This window comes from Chionomys nivalis, chromosome 8 (genome assembly GCF_950005125.1).
Source record: "Chionomys nivalis chromosome 8, mChiNiv1.1, whole genome shotgun sequence".
In the NCBI taxonomy this organism is placed as follows: Eukaryota; Metazoa; Chordata; class Mammalia; order Rodentia; family Cricetidae; genus Chionomys; species Chionomys nivalis.
This window is the reverse complement of record NC_080093.1, coordinates 44,530,051-44,548,916: the sequence shown is the minus strand read 5'-3', so window position 1 is coordinate 44,548,916 and position 18,866 is coordinate 44,530,051. Positions and strand designations below refer to the sequence as shown.

General features: G+C 37.9%; 1 protein-coding gene across 1 annotated transcript; it reads left to right on the top strand.

Annotated features, from left to right (window-relative positions):
* The first annotated feature begins 8,313 nt into the window (after positions 1–8,313).
* On the top strand, positions 8,314–9,264 carry LOC130879841 (olfactory receptor 5AN1-like). Its single transcript, XM_057778680.1, has one exon. It carries the CDS (start codon positions 8,314–8,316, stop codon positions 9,262–9,264), a length of 951 nt encoding a protein of 316 aa, XP_057634663.1.
* The last annotated feature ends 9,602 nt before the right edge of the window (positions 9,265–18,866 follow it).

The following is an 18,866-nucleotide window of genomic DNA, read 5'->3' as shown; positions in this document are numbered from 1 at the left end:
GAAGATTTCAACCTGATACCGCATCAAAGTTACTGTTATCTGCTATCATGCACATTACTGGAACACTCCAAGATATCTGGAACACTCCAAAGTCTTTGGAACTTTGGATAAGACATCTTTGAAGCATACAACATACTAATACAAACCAACAATTGATTTGATGCAGTGAAACCACATCATATTTAGGACCAGTTTGGTCATAATGTTCTTGTTACAAAAGGCCATGATCTCATCTTTAATTATTCTATCTATAGGCATTTGAGTAGTATCAAGTTGAGATTGTGCAAGGCTGAAAACTGTTAGATTACAAGGCTATTACTCTAGAGAAGATTCCTGATGGAGTTCCATACCTCAGAATCTACCAACCTTGTCTCATAAATATCTTGATGTAGTGTAATAAGGATCAGACCACTATCATTGCATTTGCTCTTATACTTATGAGGTGAGAGTGATCATACTATATATAATTCCTGTTTGAATGAAATAAAGCCACATTTTATCTTTAATGTATCTTTTATGAAGATTGATCAGAAATTCTTGATTTTGTTAAAGAAATCACTACTAGCTGTTTACTAAACTTTAGGTCAAGCACAAAGTTGGGAGTTTGAATCATTAAGAAAAATGGTGAAAAAGACAGTGTTCTTTCAGTACCAATTCTTTGATAATTTGATATTTTTATTACTGGGACCTTCAAAAGCCATGACGTATAGCAATATCTTTTAGATCAACAGACATAATACACACACACACAAACACACACACACATTAGGATTCTAATCTCTCTTGATCTTCTATATCACACCTATAAGATTGCTCTGGGTTAATATAGTGAATAAGATCAACACATAAACATATATTGATATTTTAAACAGCTGCACAAATTTGGCCTTCCAAGACTTGTGTGAATTCATTGCAATATAGTCTAGTCATTGGACATTCAAAATTAATGAGATTAAAAACACACAACACATAACACATTCTTATTGTCTATGTATGTTTAGTAGTTTGAGGTCCCTTTAAGGCATGTTTTTAAAAAGTAACATAATGGTCCTAGTATAATACCTAACAATTTAAGCTGATATTTCCCAGAATTGCATGGGAGCTTTTGCCCTTTACCATCATGATGACCTACACAATACCTTGGTTCACAGTCATGGGAAATAAATATTTGTAATAGTACAGTGATAAACATGTCCATGGAAAGAAAAGCAATAGAATGTTAATATTCTTCCAGAGCCAAGATAAGTTCTTTAAACCTATAGCCCCAACATTAATAAGGTAGGGAGAAAAGAACACTGTTCACAGAATCAGCTAGGTGAGTTCCTTGGGGCTCTCAGAAACTAAAGCAGCAATCAGGGACCCTGTATGTGTCTGATATAGGTCCTCTGCATATATGTTATAATCGTATAGGTTATTGTTCTTGGCGATTCTTAACTGCAGGATTGGTGCCTGTCTCTCACTCTTTTACTTGATTTTTGGACCCTTTACTCTAATAGATTGCCTCTGTAGCCTTGTCGTGAGGGTATGTGTGGTCAGAAGGCTTTTTTCTGTCCTTTCCCATCCTGCTTGTCTGGTTTTCTCTCCTGCCCACTGATCTTCGTATCTGCTTATAAAATAATTACTTTGAGCCTTAATATTTGTAGTAGGGAGGCCACTTCTTGGTCCTGAAATAATCACACAGAAACTGTATTAATTAAATCACTGCTTGGACCATTAGCTCTAATTTCTTATTGGCTAACTCTTACATCTTAATTTAACCCATATCTAGTAATCTGTGTATCACCATGTGGCTGTGGCTTACTGGCTAAAGCTCTGGCATCTGTCTCCGATGGGACTACATGCCTTCTTCTTGACTCTGCCTCCTTTCTCCCAGCATTCAGTTTAGTTTTTCCTGCAGAACACTGTTCTCAAGTAGCTCTGTCTGCTATAGGCCCAAAGCAGTTTCTTTATTAACCAATGATATTCACAACATACAGAGGGAAACCCTACTCAATATTTGTTATTTCTTGGATGATATCTCATGCTTATTACATGATAGTTCTTACATATAAGTTAACCCATTCTAATAATCTGTGTAACACCTCCTGTCTTTGTGGTGCTAGCTGTTCACTAGTATATCTTGTCCTGGCAGCTCACTGGCATCTCCCCACATCCTGCCGTTCTTTACTTGTATCTCTGTCTAGATTTTCCTCTTAACTCTATTCTTCCCTGCCATAGGCCCAAACAGCTTTACTCAGCAACACATATTCATAAAGTACAGAAGGACATCACATATCACTTCTCCTTTTCTGCCTAATTACAAAGGAAGGTTTAATTTTAACATTGCAAAATTACATATAACAAAATAGGTATCAAGCAAGAATTACAGTTATAATATTTATTCTATTTGTACTTGGCAAAATTAAAGCAAACAATTTATCATCTACTTTATCTTTGTTAGTCTCAAGTTTCATATTTTATTTATCTTTAATCATAAATATGGAAAATTATAATAATTGCATCTTCAACTCCATCAAAGACCACAGAAGAATAAAATACTACCTGAGTAAATAGGGTGTTCTCTGTAAGCAACTTATAAAATTGAAGAAAAGACAAAGATATGTGGCTGCCTGGACAGTCACCCAAAATTCTATAACACTGGCATATCCATCTTAAACTTACAGGCTTTGAGTGTCTGGCATACTTCTTAGAGAAGTAAGAAATTTGAAGGAGAGTTCCACCTGTTTTGGCAAACTTCTTCATTTGCAAAGCAGGATGTGAGGTAACAAGTTTTGAACCTTGTGGCAAAATGTAAACTAAAATAAAAAAAAAAAAGAAATGGGTTAGTTTAAATGTTAAGAGCTAGTCAATAATAAGTTAGTACCACTGACCAAACAATTATAATGGATATTAAGGTTCTGAATGATTATTTTAAATGTGACTGCAGGACTGTTCTGGACCCTGAAAACTTAGAGTTATAGGAATGTGCCCAGTCATAAATTAACTTATGCCTGTTTGATTAAATTCCCTGGGCAGCCTGCTCTTTTCTGAAGTAAAATGGAGGAAGGGTGGATCTGGTGGAGAAGGGAATTTGTGGGGGTGATTGGGAAAATGGATGTAATAAATGAGAGAACAATAAATAGAAAAATAAGGCAGGAAGATTTCCACAGGCTTTAGGCCTACATGGGTACATCCATCTTAGCCTGACTACAGCAGGAGACTATGCCACATTCAAGGTAACCAATTAACAAACAATCAAAGCTTTGCAAGCAAACTTCCTTCTTAAAACAGAGCATCAAAAGACCTTTATGTTAGATTATAGTAGCTAGTCTCTTTTCTCTTAATTTAATTTTACACTACACGTTGTCATTATATTTCTGTGTTATCTTCAGAGATTCACCAGATATTTTTATTTTGAGGGTATAAGTATATAATTTCTCCCTTTCATTTCATCCTTCCAGAGTTTCCTATATGTCATTTTTTACTCATTATTTAAGAGTTTCACAATATTTAAAATAAAATTTGATCATATCAGCCACTAGCTCCACCTCTAATCTCTTTCAGACATTCCACATAGAATCTGCCTCCCTCCATTCACTTTTTGTATTGTTCCCTGAGTCTATTCAGTGATAATTATGTGAGAATTGTTGCCAAGTGTGGACAACCTCTCAGGCACACTTCCTTGAAGGAAATGGAGTTTTGCTATTTTAGCAGCTTTTACGAACCAAAGTTCTTCAATTAATGGTGGGCTCCTTTGGGGCTCCCAATGTTGGCTGTAATTTGTGTAGTTTGATCTGTGCAGGTAACCATAGCTGTTATGAGTTCCTAAGTGCAATGATCCTGTCATGTCTGAAAACACTGCTTTAAAGTATCCTTTCTTGATGGAGGAATGTCATTGGTTAATTAATAAAAAAACTGCTTAACCTCACAGGTTAGAACATAGATGGGTGGAGTAAACAGAACAGAATGCTGGGAGGAAGAGGAAGTGAGCTCAGATGCAGGGCAGCTCCTCACAGAGCCAGACGTGATGAAGCTCCGACCAAGGATGGATGTAGGCTAGAATCTTCCTGGTAAGCACACCTCAAGGTGCTACACGCATGAATAGAAATGGGCCAGTCAGTGTTTAAAAGAATACAATTTGTATGTTGTTATTTCGGATCATAAGCTAGCCAGGCGGCCGGGAGTTGGGTGGCAGGAACGCAGCCCTCAGCTCCCTCAACAGAGCCCACAGCTCCTACAATGCTTTCTATCCTATGGATTTTTAGTTTTTCTGTCCCTATTTCACAATGGTGTGTGTATGTGTGGTGTGTATTTATGTGCGTGCTGGACAGATGCCTAATTTGAGAAAGAGTTCTTCCTTCCTACCACGTGTTTCCAAAAGCTCAAGTCAAGCTTGATACAAGCACTCACACTGAATGAGAATCTTGCCAGTTCTCAACACAAATTTCTATTACTTTATGATACCAACACCCTAGGTTGTGATCAAGATAGGACATTTTTTGTCCTACATTTCAGTTTCTTGTCATGAGTTGGAAGATAACTTACTGCCTTGACTTCTTCAATATGTGTTGGCTGCATGTCTATTAGAGCTGCTGTATTGATTCACAACAGATATCTGAAAAAAAACCATGTGTGCATACCTATATAAAATAAAGTGCTTTCTATATTGTATGCATATATTTATCAATATCAAACTATGTTATTAGCTAATTGTGCTGTCTTGGGAGACTCCTTTACCATCTCTGAACTTAACTTTGTCTTCTAGAAATTAAGATCTTGGGACTGGAAGTTCCCTGTGTCCTTTAGAGATCAAATGCCTCCAAGGTCAGTAAAGTTACAATCTGTTAACATAATAGGATCACAGGGGAAGTTAAGAAGTGATGCAAATGGCAAACTGGGCCTGGTAATTATTAGAAAAATCTCCATGACAACCATGATGCTGGAGAGCAAGTGTCTGTAGCATGTTTTATAATTGGCTTTTCCCTTCCACTTTGGCTCTCAACAGCACATTTAAGAGGATTCCCCAGTGTTGCTCTCTCCCTATCTCACCACTAGACAATCAGGTCAATGGCTAAAAATATTTGTTAGGAATACACTAGTTTCCCTCCTGGAAAATTATTGACATATTAGCAGTTTCACCATTTGGCAAGATTCTGTCTTCCTTTAGTCTGGGTGAAGGTCAGAGGGTAAGACTTGAAGTTAGAATCAGCTATCTTGAGAGTCCATCATTTTTGCAGGAGGACTCACTATCTAAGAAGATTTATGGGGATTTTCTTACTCTTCCTCCAGTGATCTCCTACCTTAAACATCCTGTATATTTTCCCTCAGTTTCCCTTTTACTTACCCAAATTATATGCTGTTCAGGGAAAAGAATATATGCTATGTTAAAAATATCAGGCATGGGTCTGGGATGAGAGGTGGTTGTTGACTTAAGTATGTACCTTAAATTCTGTTACTTTCCTTTTTCCACTTATAATATTGGAGATAATGACGGTAGCTAGGGCTACATGAGATTATCTTTAAAGTCAAACTGAGCTTAAAAGCCAGATATCGAGATATGAATAAAGAAAAAACATAGGAATGGACCGAGTTTCAGATTTCCTAAGAGCAAAGCATGCTTGTCCACATATCTCAGCTTTCTGTCTTCTCTGCAACTCTTTTCACTGATGCTGCATTTTTGATTACCAGGGTTATATATTTGAAATAATTGAGATTATATTCTACACAGATGCACAGCTTTGGTTCATGACTTATAGTGGTAGAAACAAACCAAGTCTTGTGATATGACCGATTACTCATGCACAATTCCCCAACAGTTAAAATCTTCAAATGGTTCTCCAGCGTCATCTCTGGTGGTCCCAGAGACACTAGATGTAGCAATGCAGTTATCAGAGACACTCACTCCAGACACTGCTAGTGTTGGCCTAACTGTCCATTTAAGTTTCTTTAATCACATTTTTCCTTACTCGGCAACATGTATTTAACTTATTGTTCCCAACACATTTTATTATAATGGTCATGTTTTATTAGAACAGAATTGATAAGATGTGTTTATCCAGTTAAATCTTTAACAGTTTTTCTATTTTAAACTGTCTTGGGAGATGCTGAACCTATACAGACACTAAAAAGAGTGAGTACATTTGTTTTTTCTCTGTTACAACATTAAATGATTTAGTCTAGAAAAGATTGATGTAGCAGGGTCTTCTGTCCCTCATGTTACAAAAGGTATTAAGAGAAAGAATAATAGTCTTAATTTTTCAATCTTTGCTGGGAATAGTAGGTTACATAGAATATACCTAAGTGTGTCTGCCTATATACCAAGAATGCAATAAGACAGAGAAACATTTCAATCATTTTATTGAATTGACCAATTAAATTGATATTTAAGAATGTTACCCATGGGAGTTCATAATTTCAAAATGTTTCATTAGCCTTAACTCAACTTGGATGAACTGAGAAACAACATTGCTTATTCTGTTTACAGAAAGATGACTAAGCTTAAGCCATAATGAAAATTAAGCAAAAGTAAGATTTTGAGTTTCAAATGCAAAATTGAGTAGGACCACTTGATAATACATTCACTTGTATTGTGGGTAGATGCAAATGTGAGTGAATGCAACACTTAACACTAAGGAGAAAGTCTCCTCCAGTCCTTCATCAACAGCACTGTCATCTAGAGAGCTTGTGGTGGAGGAAAACAAATGCAGCAATGAGAATCTGCAATATGAGTGACTGAGCATTTGAAAATATTAGGCAGAAGTAGACATTCTAATAACTGTTTCTCAACACCTTTATTGAATCCTGGCTCAGACCATTTTTTTTTTTTTAGGAACTAACTTTGTAAAAAAGACCTTGAAAGCCGGGCGGTGGTGGAGCACGCCTTTAATCCCAGCACTTGGGAGGCAGAGGCAGGTGGATCTCTGTGAGTTCGAGACCAGCCTGGTCTAATATAGCTACTTCCAGGACAGGCTCCAAAAGCACAGAGAAACCCTGTCTCAGAAAAACCAAAAATAAAAAAAAATAATAAAAAAAAGACCTTGAAATATCTTCTTTGTTCTGCCACTGACTGCATTTTAGAGGGAGGTGATGGCAGGAAAAATAATTCCTAACATTAACGGCGCTCTGCACTTAAGCCCCTTATGTCATTTAGTCTCTTGAGCAGTGTTAGAGGATGGTCAGTTTTTTCATCTCCATTTATACCTGAGACGACTGAGGCAGCACAGTGTTAGTACGATGAAGGGATATGCCGCCAGGAAGTGAATATCATGACCTCTATCTCTCTCTCTTTTCCCTCTGCTATTAAAATAAAAATTTAAATTGTTATAAAAATATAGCAGATATATAAAATTGGGAAAATACACCCTTACTTTTTTGTTTGGGTTTTAATTGTTTTTAATGTGTTTCTTTGGAAATGAATCACACCACGTATGTTTGCATGTTTATTTTATGTCCGTGTGAGTTTGCACATATGTGTGCCTATGCATTTATTTATGAATGTGGATGAGGGAGAGAGAGAAAGGAGACAAAGACAGAGAGCCATAGGTCACATTCATAAGAGTAACTATATAAGGCAAATGTATTCAAAATAGAGGAGCATTTCTGTTTCTCATCAGTATTGTGGTGTTCATTTCTTGGTATAGAAGATATCTCTCACACAAAAGGTGTTGCCTACTGTTTTTGTATATTTTGTGAGTATTAACATATATTTCTATTGAATTTTTATTCTTTTTCTCATAGCAAGGGTTTCCACTTGTTTTCATGTTCTTACTTTATATTTGAAGTTTCAATGTTACACATCCCAAGAGTGTTTCAATGTATAACTGATCCTTTAACAATTTCCCTATATTGAATCAGATCTCAGAGACCATGAAAGCATGCTCATTCCACAGTAATTAAAATTAGAGCTGGAGAGATGGCTCAGCGTTTAAGAGCATTGCCTGCTCTTCCAAAGGTCCTGAGTTCAATTCCCAGCAACCACATGGTGGCTCACAGTAATTAAAATTATAAACTTTGCCATTGGGAACCCCTTATCAACTCATTTCTGTCTGAAATGTCTATTTGTTCTTGGTGCATGTCTGTAGCTGTGAGGATAATGAGCCATGGATGTTAACAGTACAGTTGTGTTTCTCTAAGGGCCAACTCTTTCTCATGCTCATCTCACCAAATTCTTTCATAGGTGCAGTCACTGACTTCCTCTCTCTTCTCAAGGACAAAAACAGTTTTTTTAATGGAATATTTATGAAAATGTCTCTAAGATAATGTTGTAATATCATTTGAGTCCTCAATACATTGTCTTATTTCCTTTCTTCTTTTAGGAACAGGAGCACAGAGGTAATGATTGGGGAAAGAAATATTACCGAGATCACTCAGTTCATCCTCCTGGGATTCTCAGATTTCCCCCAAATCACAGCCCTGCTCTTTGTAATATTCCTCACACTTTACATTACAGCACTGACCTGGAACCTGTCCCTTGTTATTTTAATAAGAATGGATTCCCACCTCCACACACCCATGTATTTTTTCCTCAGTAATCTGTCCTTTATAGACCTCTGCTATATCACCTCCACAGTCCCTAAATTGCTTTCCAACTTCTTCCAGGAAAAGCAAACAATCAGTTTTGTGGGTTGCTTAGTTCAATACTTTCTCGTTTCCACTATGGGGTTAAGTGAATCTTGCCTCATGACAGTCATGGCCTATGACAGGTATGCTGCCATTTGTAACCCGCTGCTCTATTCTTCAGTCATGTCACCACCCCTCTGTGCTCGCATGGTGATGGGAAGCTACACAGCAGGGCTCATAAGTTCTTTATCGCAGATATGTGTCTTGCTGCAGCTCCACTTCTGTGGACCTAATGTCATTAGACATTTCTTCTGTGACATGCCCCAGCTGTTAAATCTATCCTGTACTGACACTTTCTTTGCACACATTCTGCTTCTCATATGGACAATGTTTTTTGGGCTTACAAATGCCTTACCCATCATGATATCCTATGGCTATATCGTCTCGTCCATACTGAAAATCACTTCAGCTAAAGGCAGGTCTAAGGCATTTAACACCTGTGCTTCTCACCTGACAGCTGTTTCCCTATTCTATAGTTCTGGTATCTTTGTCTACTTGAGTTCCAGCTCTGGTGGCTCCTCCAGTTTTGACAGATTTGCATCTGTCTTCTACACTGTGGTGATTCCCATGTTGAATCCTTTGATATATAGTCTGAGGAACCAGGAAATCAAAGATGCTATGAAGAGGTTGCAGAAAAAGACAATCTTTAGTCAAGGCCAAAGATAAGAAGATTTCAACCTAATACCACATCAGAGTTATTGTTATCTGCTCTCACGCACATTACTGGAACACTCCAAAATCTCTAGAACACTCCAAAGTCTTTGGAACTTTGGATAAGACATCTTTGAAGCATACAACATACTAATACAAACCAACAATTGATTTGATGCAGTGAAACCACATCATATTTAGGACTAGTTTGGTCATAATGTTTTTGTTACAAAAGGCCATGATCTCATCTTTAATTATTCTATCTATAGGCGTTTGAGTAGTGTCAAGTTGAGAACTTGTGTAAGGCTGAAAACTGTTTGATTACAAGGCTATTACTCTAGAGAAGATTCCTGATGGAGTTCCATACCCCAGAATCTACCAACCTTGTCTCATAAATATCTTGATGTAGTGTAATAAGGATCAGACCACTATCATTGCATTTGCTCTTATACTTATGAGGTGAGGGTGATCATACTATATATAATTCCTGTTTGAATGAAATAAAGCCACATTTTGTCTTTAATGTACGTTTTATGAATATTGATTGGAAATTCTTGTTGTCAAAGAAATCACTACTAGCTGTTTATTAAACTTTAGGTCAAGCACAAAGTTGGGAGTTTGAATCATTAAGAAAAATGGTGAAAAAGACAGTGTTTTTTCAGTACCAATTCTTTGATAATCTGATAGTTTTGTTACTAGGACCTTTAGAAGCCATAACTATTAAACTATAGCAATATCTTTTGTAACAATATCTATTTATATATATGCATATATAATACTCTAATCTCTCTTAAACTTCTATATCACATCCATAAGATTGCTCTTGGTTAAAATAGTGAATGAGACTACTACATAAATATATATTGATATTTTAAACATCTGCCCAAATTTGGTCTTCCAAACTTGTGTGAATTTACTGCAATATAGTCATTGGACTGTTGACTGATTTTTCTGTCCTGTCTGGTTCCCACACTCATTAAGACCCCCCCGCCAAAAAAAAAATCACATAGAGGTCTACATTAGTTATAAACTGATTGGCCCATTAGCTCAGGCTTCTTATTAACTCTTATAACTTATGTTAGCCTATTATTCTTGTTTGTGTTAGCTACACGGCTCAGTATCCTTTTCAGGGAGGCAGTCACATCTTGCTTCTTCTGTGGCTGGGCAACGACTGCAGAGGAATGGGCTTCCTCCTTCCAAGAATTTTCCTGTTCTCCTTGGCTCACCTCTACTTCCTGTCTTGTTGTCCTGCCTATATTTCCTGCCTGGCTACTCACCAATCAGTGTTTATTTAAAATATAATTGATAAAATACAATTGTCCCATACCACTTTCCCTTTTTTTTTTGTTTTACTTAACAAGAACTCTGAATCTAATATTCTTTGTTTAGCTTTTCTCCTGACCATTAGCCATACAATCCTAAAGAAAGGAAAATATCTATAGTCCATTTTTTTGGAAATGTGGGTGTAGTTTTCCAGGATACTTTCTGCTGGTTGGGTTTGCTGATAATCTTATGGGGACCTAAGGAAAATTTAGAATTATGATCAAGTCCTGACTGGAGTATCCTGTGAGGCTTGATCATCTCAGGCATCAGTCTTGAATCTGTTCTGGATGTAGAACTCTGACATCTGGGCCATCTGTTCCTACTGGGGATTTCTCAGGTGGTCTTCCTTGACTAAACTGGATTTTTCCTAACTCAGAATAAGTCCATAGCCTCTCACTTTCTGTGGAAACAAAGGAAAACCTCTTCTCCAAAGTAATATATCTTTTTTATTATTTTTTATATGTTTTTATTAAAAATTTCAACCTCCTCCCACTTTCTTCCCCTCCCCCATTCCCCTCCCCCCTCCCTCTCCAGTCCAAGGAGTAGTCAGGGTTCCTTACCCTATGGGAAGTCCAAGGTCCTCCCTGCTCCCCTCAGGTTCAGGAAGGAGAACATCCAAACAGACTAGGCTCCCACAAAGCCCATCCATGCAGTAGAATCAAAACCCAGTGCCATTGTCCTTGGCTTCTCATTCAGCCTCCACCCTCAGCCACATTCAGAGAGTCTGGTTTGATCAGTCCTAGTCCAACTTGTTTTGGTGAGCTCCCGTTAGATCAGTCCCACCGTCTCAGTGGGTGGATGCACCCCTCGCCATCCTGACTTCCCTGCTCATGTTCTCCCTCATTCTACTCCTCATTTGGACCTTGGGAGCTCAGTCCAGTGCTCCAATGTGGGTCTCTATCTCTATCTCGATCCATCGCCAGATGAAGGTTCTAAGGTGATATGCAAGATATTCATCAGTGTGGCTATAGGATAAGGTCAGTTCAGGCACCCTCTCCTCTGATGCCCAAAGAAGAAGCTAAGGACATCTCCTTGAACACTTGTGAAGCCATATAGAGTCAAGTCTCTTCCAACCCTAAAATGGCTCCCTTAATTAAGATATCTACTTCCCTACTCCCACATCCACCCTTCCTCCATCCCAACCATCCCATTTCCCCAAGCTCTCCCCATCCTCCACTTCTCCCTTCTCTTTCCCCATCTTCCTTTTCCCCACCCTACCCCTATGTTCCAAACTTTTGCCTGGCAAGATTGTCCACTTCCAATGTCCAGGAGGATAACTAAAGAAACTAGACATTAAAACTCTAATTAACCCAAATAGAAATGGGGTACTGGACTGAACAGAGAATTCTCAACAGAAGAAATTCAAATGGCCAAAAGATACTTAAGGTCATGCTCAACCTCCTTAGTGATCAGGGAAATGCAAATCAAAACAACTCTGAGATACCATCTTACACCTGTCAGAATAGCTAAATCAAAAACACCAATGATAGCCTATGGTGGAGAGGATGTGGAGTAAGGGGAACATTCATCCATTGTTGGTGGGAATGCAAACTTGTGCAACCACTTTGGAAATCAGTGTGGTGGGTTCTCAGGAAACTGGGAGTCAACCTACCTCAGGATCCAGCAATTCCACTCTTGGGAATATACCCAAGAGATGCCCAATCATACTACAAAAACATTTGTTCAACTATGTTCATAGCAGCACTATTTGTAATAGCCAGAATCTGGAAACAACCTAGTTGCCTTTCAATAGAAGAATGGATAAAGAAAGTGTGGCACATATACACTTTAGAGTTTTACTCAGTGATAAAAAAACGACATCTTGAATTTTGCATGAAAATGGATGGAAATAGAAAATACTTTACTGAGTGAGATAACCCAGACCCAAAAAGATGAATATGGTATGTACTCACTCATAAGTAGATTCTAGCCATAAATAAAGGACATTGAGCCTATAATTCATGATCCTAGAAAAGCTAAATAAGAAGGTGAACCCAAAGTAATATATCTTTTGGCTTCAATTTTAAAGTCAAGTTATTTTCAAAATACCTATCTTGGATTAACTCAGCAGCATTTATAAGCAAATATGTTTTAGGAGCTGTTGATCCTTCCTCAGTATTCAAACAATTCAAAGAGAACATAATAACATACATTATTCAGATTCTCTTTGTATTTTTCATCTTTACATGGCTTTATTTTAACCTCTATTTTTTTTATTTTTACTTTTAATTTTTGGCTTTATGAGACAGGTTCTCTGTGTATCTTTGACTGTCCTGGAACTCCCTCTGTTATCAGGTTGTCCTTGAATTCACAGGGATCTGCCTGTATCTGCCTTCCAGGTGCTGGGGTAAAAGGCATGTGCCACCACACCTTGAATTCACAGAGATCTGTCTACCTCTGTCTTCCCAAGTTTAGAATTAACGTGTGTGCTACCACACCTTGAACTCATAAAGGTCTGCCTGCCTCTGTCTCTCAAGTGTAGGATTAAAAGGTGTGTACCACCATACCCAACTATTCTTTCTTTCTTTCTTTCTTTCTTTCTTTCTTTCTTTCTTTCTTTCTTTCTTTCTTTCTTTCTTTCTAAGGACTTTAACCTTTTTCTTTACTCTCCCACGTCTGCATATATTGTAACACACTGTAAAACATTTAGAGGTATTTTTCATCTTTGAATCTCTCTTTACTGTATATCTCTCTTTTTCTGACCATATGAGTTTTTAATTTGCTAAGCAATATAGAGAGGATTAAAGCTGCGGATTTAACGACTAGATCCAGCCCATTTCTTAGCTTTCTGAGATTCCAGCTTCATGGCAGAGGTACTGGCCAGAGCCATGTTTATTGCTACAACTCTACAGCATTTCAAGGTCCCTGTAAGCAAGCTAGCTCCAGCAGTTTGCTCACAAACCACATTTAAATGCTTCATAGTCAGACCGCCTGCCTGAAAGAGTCAGAGTTTGCCCTGGCAAGACAGCCCAGAATGCCAACATTTTAAAATAGCATGACTTTTTTCCTGCTACATCTGAAAACCAAAAAAGCATGTGGTCAGCTTTTCATCAACACCATTTAAGTGTTTTGTGGCAGGACCTCTTAAAAGAGGTACAAGGTTTTATAGTTCAAGCTGAGTCAGGAAAGCCTCTCTTAAATGAGAGTGCTTGCCTCTAGCAAACAGAGCTCACCTGGGAAAATGCTGCTATCATTAAGCTGTGCTTAACTCTATTCTTTTTTGTCTAGAATTACTTCCCAAGCTCTTTCAGGCTTTATGTGAATGCAGTCAACCACATTTTGGGCACCATTGACTTCCCAAACCATTTCCCCTTTTCTTTTTAAATAAATAGGCAGGTTTTAACTTTAACATAATAAAATTACACATAACAAACAGTTATCAAGAAGAATTATAGTTACAATATTTCTATCTACTTTATCTTTTATCATAACTAAGGAAATACTGTAACTATTCTTCAACTCCATATGAGACAGAAACTCTAACTGTTCCTTTTAACAACACACTTGGATTTAGGGAGGTAGAGAGCCATCGTCACTCCAAAACAAGCTGAATATATTAATATATATTAATGTGTGTGTGCGCAAATGTAAGTGTAACCAATACCTGGATTAATAAGCCATATTTTTTTTAGATGCACCTTAGTGACCTGTTATTTTTTCTTCTGTCAGCATTCAAACATCCAGGGTCTCTTGAATTTTTGATGATGTGTATTTTCCTGCAAAGATAAGAGCAGAACCCTGACCCAACCCTATATGGCTTTCCTTACCACCTGTATGATTGTCACCATTGTGGATAAGCTGTCATTTCTCTGTTTCAATAGGTTTCTCCTTTTCAAAGCAAATCTTTATTAATTTTGATGATATCCATAATTTTTCTTCTCCTATGGAAACAAGAGCAAAACCCCTTCCCTAATGGAGTACATCTCCTAGTTTCCATTGTGAGATCAACACATCCTTGAAATATACTGGTTGATTCAAGTCAGAAGGTTTTTCCATTATTTAATGCCTCTCTGTTGCTGTTGTTCCTTTCTCATTAGCATTAAGAAAATTCAAAGTTAATAAAGCATTTTGCAATCTATTTCTGGGGGTATCTTCCATCACTTTCTGTGTGTTCAACATATCCTTTATAGTATGATTTGACCTTTCTATAATGCCTGACCTGTAGGACTATTTGGTATACCTGTAATATGCTTTATATTATAATAAGCAAAAAAGCATTTCATTTTCTTAGATACATATGCTGGACCATTGTCTGTCTTTGTGCAGGTATACCCATGATGGCCATAACTTCCAATAAATGTGTGATTAATGAATCAGTCTTTTCTGAGCTCAAGGCAGTAGATGTGCCTTGCTAAAAAATGTACCAAGCCACGTGGCTAGCATAGACAAGAATAATGGGCTAATATAAGGTATAAGAGTTAATAAGAATCCTAAACTAACGTACCAATCATTTTATGATTAATGTAGACCTCTGTGTGATTTCTTTGGGACCTAACAACTGAGGGAACCAGGTGGGACAGAAAACCTTGGTCAGCATTGGACATTCTAATTTGATGAGATTAAAAACACATAACATACTGACACATACTTATTGTCTATGTATGTTCAGGAGTTTTGGGTCCCTTCATGGTGTGTTTTTAACAGTCATGTAATGGTCATAGTATAATACCTAATGATTTAAACTGATAGTTCCCAGTATTGCAGGAGAACTGTTTACCTTCACCATCATGATGCCTTACACAGTACCTTGGTCCACAGTCATGGGAAATAAATATTTGCAATAGTACAGTGATAAACATGTCCATGGAAATAAAAGCAATAGAATGTTAATATTCTTCCAGAGCAAAGATGAGTGCTTTAAACCTATAACCCCAACATTAATAAGGTAGGGAGAAAAGAACACTGCCCACAGAATCAGCTAGATGAGTTCACTGGGGCTCTCAGAAACTACAGCAGCAATCAGGGACCCTATATGTGTCTGATATAGGTCCTCTGCATATATGTTATAATCCTATAGGCTGTTGTTCTTGGCGATTCTTAACTGCAGGAATGGTGCCTGTCTCTCACTCTTTTACTTGATTTTTGGACCCTTTACTCTAATAGATTGCCTCTGTAGCCTTGTTGTGAGGGTATGTGTGGTCAGAAGGCTTTTTTTCTGTCCTTTCTCATCCTGCTTGTCTGGTTTCCTCTCCTGCCCACTGAACTCCATATCTGCTTATAAAATAATTATTTTGAGCCTTAATATTTATAGTAGGGAAGCCACTTGTTGGTTCCCGGCTGCTCAGTCCTGAAATAATCACACAGAAACTGTATTAATTAAATCACTGCTTGGACCATTAGCTCTAATTTCTTTTTTTTTAATTTTTATTTTTATTCTTTTTTAATTAAAATTTCCACCTGCTCCCCGTTTCCCATTTCCCTCCCCTCCTCCCAAATATTGCCCCCTCCCCCCACTCCCCTCCCCCTATCCCCACTCCTCTACTCCTCCCCCCACACCATTCCCCCTCCCTCTCGATATTGAAGAGCAGTCCAAATTCCCTGCCCTGCGGGAAGACGAAGGTCTTCTATCTACGTCCAGGAAGGTGAGCGTCTAAACAGGCTAAGCTCCCACAAAGCCAGTTCATGTATTAGGATCGAAACCTAATGCCATTGTCCTTGGCCTCTCATCAGCCTTCATTGTCCGCCATGCTCAGAGAGTCCAGTTTCAACCCATGCTTATTCAGTCCCAGGCTAACTCTTACATCTTAATTTAACCCACATCTAGTAATCTGTGTATCACCATGTGGCTGTGGCTTACTGGCTAAAGCTCTGGCTTCTGTCTCTGATGGGGCTACTTGGCTTCTTCTTGACTCTGCCTCCTTTCTCCCAGCATTCAGTTTAGTTTTTCCTGCGGAACACTGTTCTCAAGTAGCTCTGTCTGCTATAGGCCCAAAGCAGTTTCTTTATTAACCAATGATATTCACAACATACAGAGGGAAACCCTACTCAATATTTGTTATTTCTTGGATGATATCTCACGCTTATTACATGATAGTTCTTACATATAAGTTAACCCATTCTAATAATCTGTGTAACACCTCCTGTCTTTGTGGTGCTAGCTGTTCACTAGTATATCTTGTCCTGGCAGCTCACTGGCATCTCCCCACACCCTGCCGTTCTTTACTTGTATCTCTGTCTAGATTTTCCTCCTAATTCTATTCTTCCCTGCCATAGGCCCAAACAGCTTTACTCAGCAACACATATTCATAAAGTACAGAAGGACATCACATATCACTTCTCCTTTTCTGCCTAATTACAAAGGAAGGTTTAATTTTAACATTGCAAAATTACATATAACAAAATAGGTATCAAACAAGAATTACAGTTATAATATTTATTCTATTTGTACTTGGCAAAATTAAAGCAAACAATTTATCATCTATTTTATCTTTGTGAGTATCAACTTTTATAACTTATATCTTCTACCATAAGTATGGAAATCTATAATTGTAACTATCTAGTCTCAACTCCATCGAAGACCCCAGAAGAATATAATACTACCTGTGTAAACAGAAAGTACACTGTATGCATCTTCTAAAATTGTATAAATGACAAAGATATCTGGCTGCCTGACCAGTCACCTAAAATTCTTCTATAAATTTGGTGTATCCATCTTCAACCTACAGGCGTTGAATGTCTGGTAGGAAATTTGAAGGACTGCTCCATCTGTTTTGACAAACTTCTTCATTTGCAAAGCAGGATGTGAGGTAACAAATTTTGAACCTTGTGGTAAAATGTAGACTAATAGAAATGGGTTAGTTTAAATGTTAAGAGCTAGCCAATAATAAGTTAGTACCACTGACCAAACAATTATAATGGATATTGAGGCTCTGAATGATTATTTTAAATGTGACTGCAGGACTGTTCTGGACCCTGAAAAACTTAGAGTTATAGGAATGTGCCCAGTCTTACAGTAACTTATGCCATGTTTGATTGAATTCCCCGGGTTGCCTTCTCTTTTCTGAAGAGAAGTGGAGGAGGGGTGGATCTGGTGGAAAAGGGAGTTTGTGGGGGTGATTGGGACAAATGGATGTAATATACAAGAGTACAATAAATAGAAAAAGTAAGGCAGGCTTTAAGCCTACCTGGGCTACATCCCTCCTAGCTTGGACTACAGCAGGAGACTATGCCACAGCCAAGTTAACAAATAAACAATCAAAGCATGCAAGCAAACTTCCATCTTGAAACACAGCATCACAAGACCCTTAATGTGAGATTATAGTCACTAGTCCCCATTTTCTCTCAATTTCTTTTTCTTTTTTGTTTTTTACTGAGTTTTCCCACTTCAACCCTCCCCCAAGGTCCCCATGCTTCCAATTTACTCACGAGATCTTGCCTTTTTCTTATTATCATGTAGACTAGATCTATGTATGTCTCTCTTAGAGTCCACATTGTTGTCTAGGTTCTCTGGGATTGTAATTTGTGGGCTGGTTTTCTTTGATTTATGTTTAAAAACCCACGAGAAGCCGGGCGGTGGTGGTGCACGCCTTTAATCCCAGCACTCGGGAAGCAGAGGCAGGCGGATCTCTGGGAGTTCGAGGCCAGCCTGGTCTACAAGAGATAGTTCTGGGACAGGCATCAAAATTACAGAGAAATCCTGTCTGGAAAAACCAAAAAAAAAAAAAAAAAACCCACTATGAGTGAGTACATGTAATAATTGTCTTTCTGTGTCTGAGCCTAACTCAAAATGATGTTTACTAGCTCCATCCATTTTCCTGCAAAATTCAAGGTGTCATTTTTTTCTGTTGTATAGTACTCCATTGTGTAAATGTACCACATTTTTCTTATCCATTCTTCAGTCAAGGGACATTTATGTTGTTTCCAGGTTCTGGCTATAACAAACAATGCTGCTATGAACATAGCTGAGCACATGTCTTTGTGGCATGATTGAGCATCCTTTGGAAATATACTCAAAAGTGGTATTACTGGGTCTTGAGGAAGGTTGTTTCTAATTTTCTGATGAGTCACCACACTGACATCCAAAGGGGCTGTACCAGTTTGCATTTCCACCAGCAATGCACAAGTGTTTTCTTTTCCCCACAAACTCTCCAGCATAAGTTGTCATCAGTGATTTTGATCATGGCCATTTTTGCAGGTGTAAGATGGAGTTGTTTTGATTTGCATTTCTCTGATGACTAAAGATGTTGAACATTTCCTTGTCTGTCTTTCAGCCATTTTAGATTTCATTTAACACTATGTGTGGTTAGTTTTTTTCTGGAGTATTTAGAATGTGCATGGATGATTAGTGACTGGAA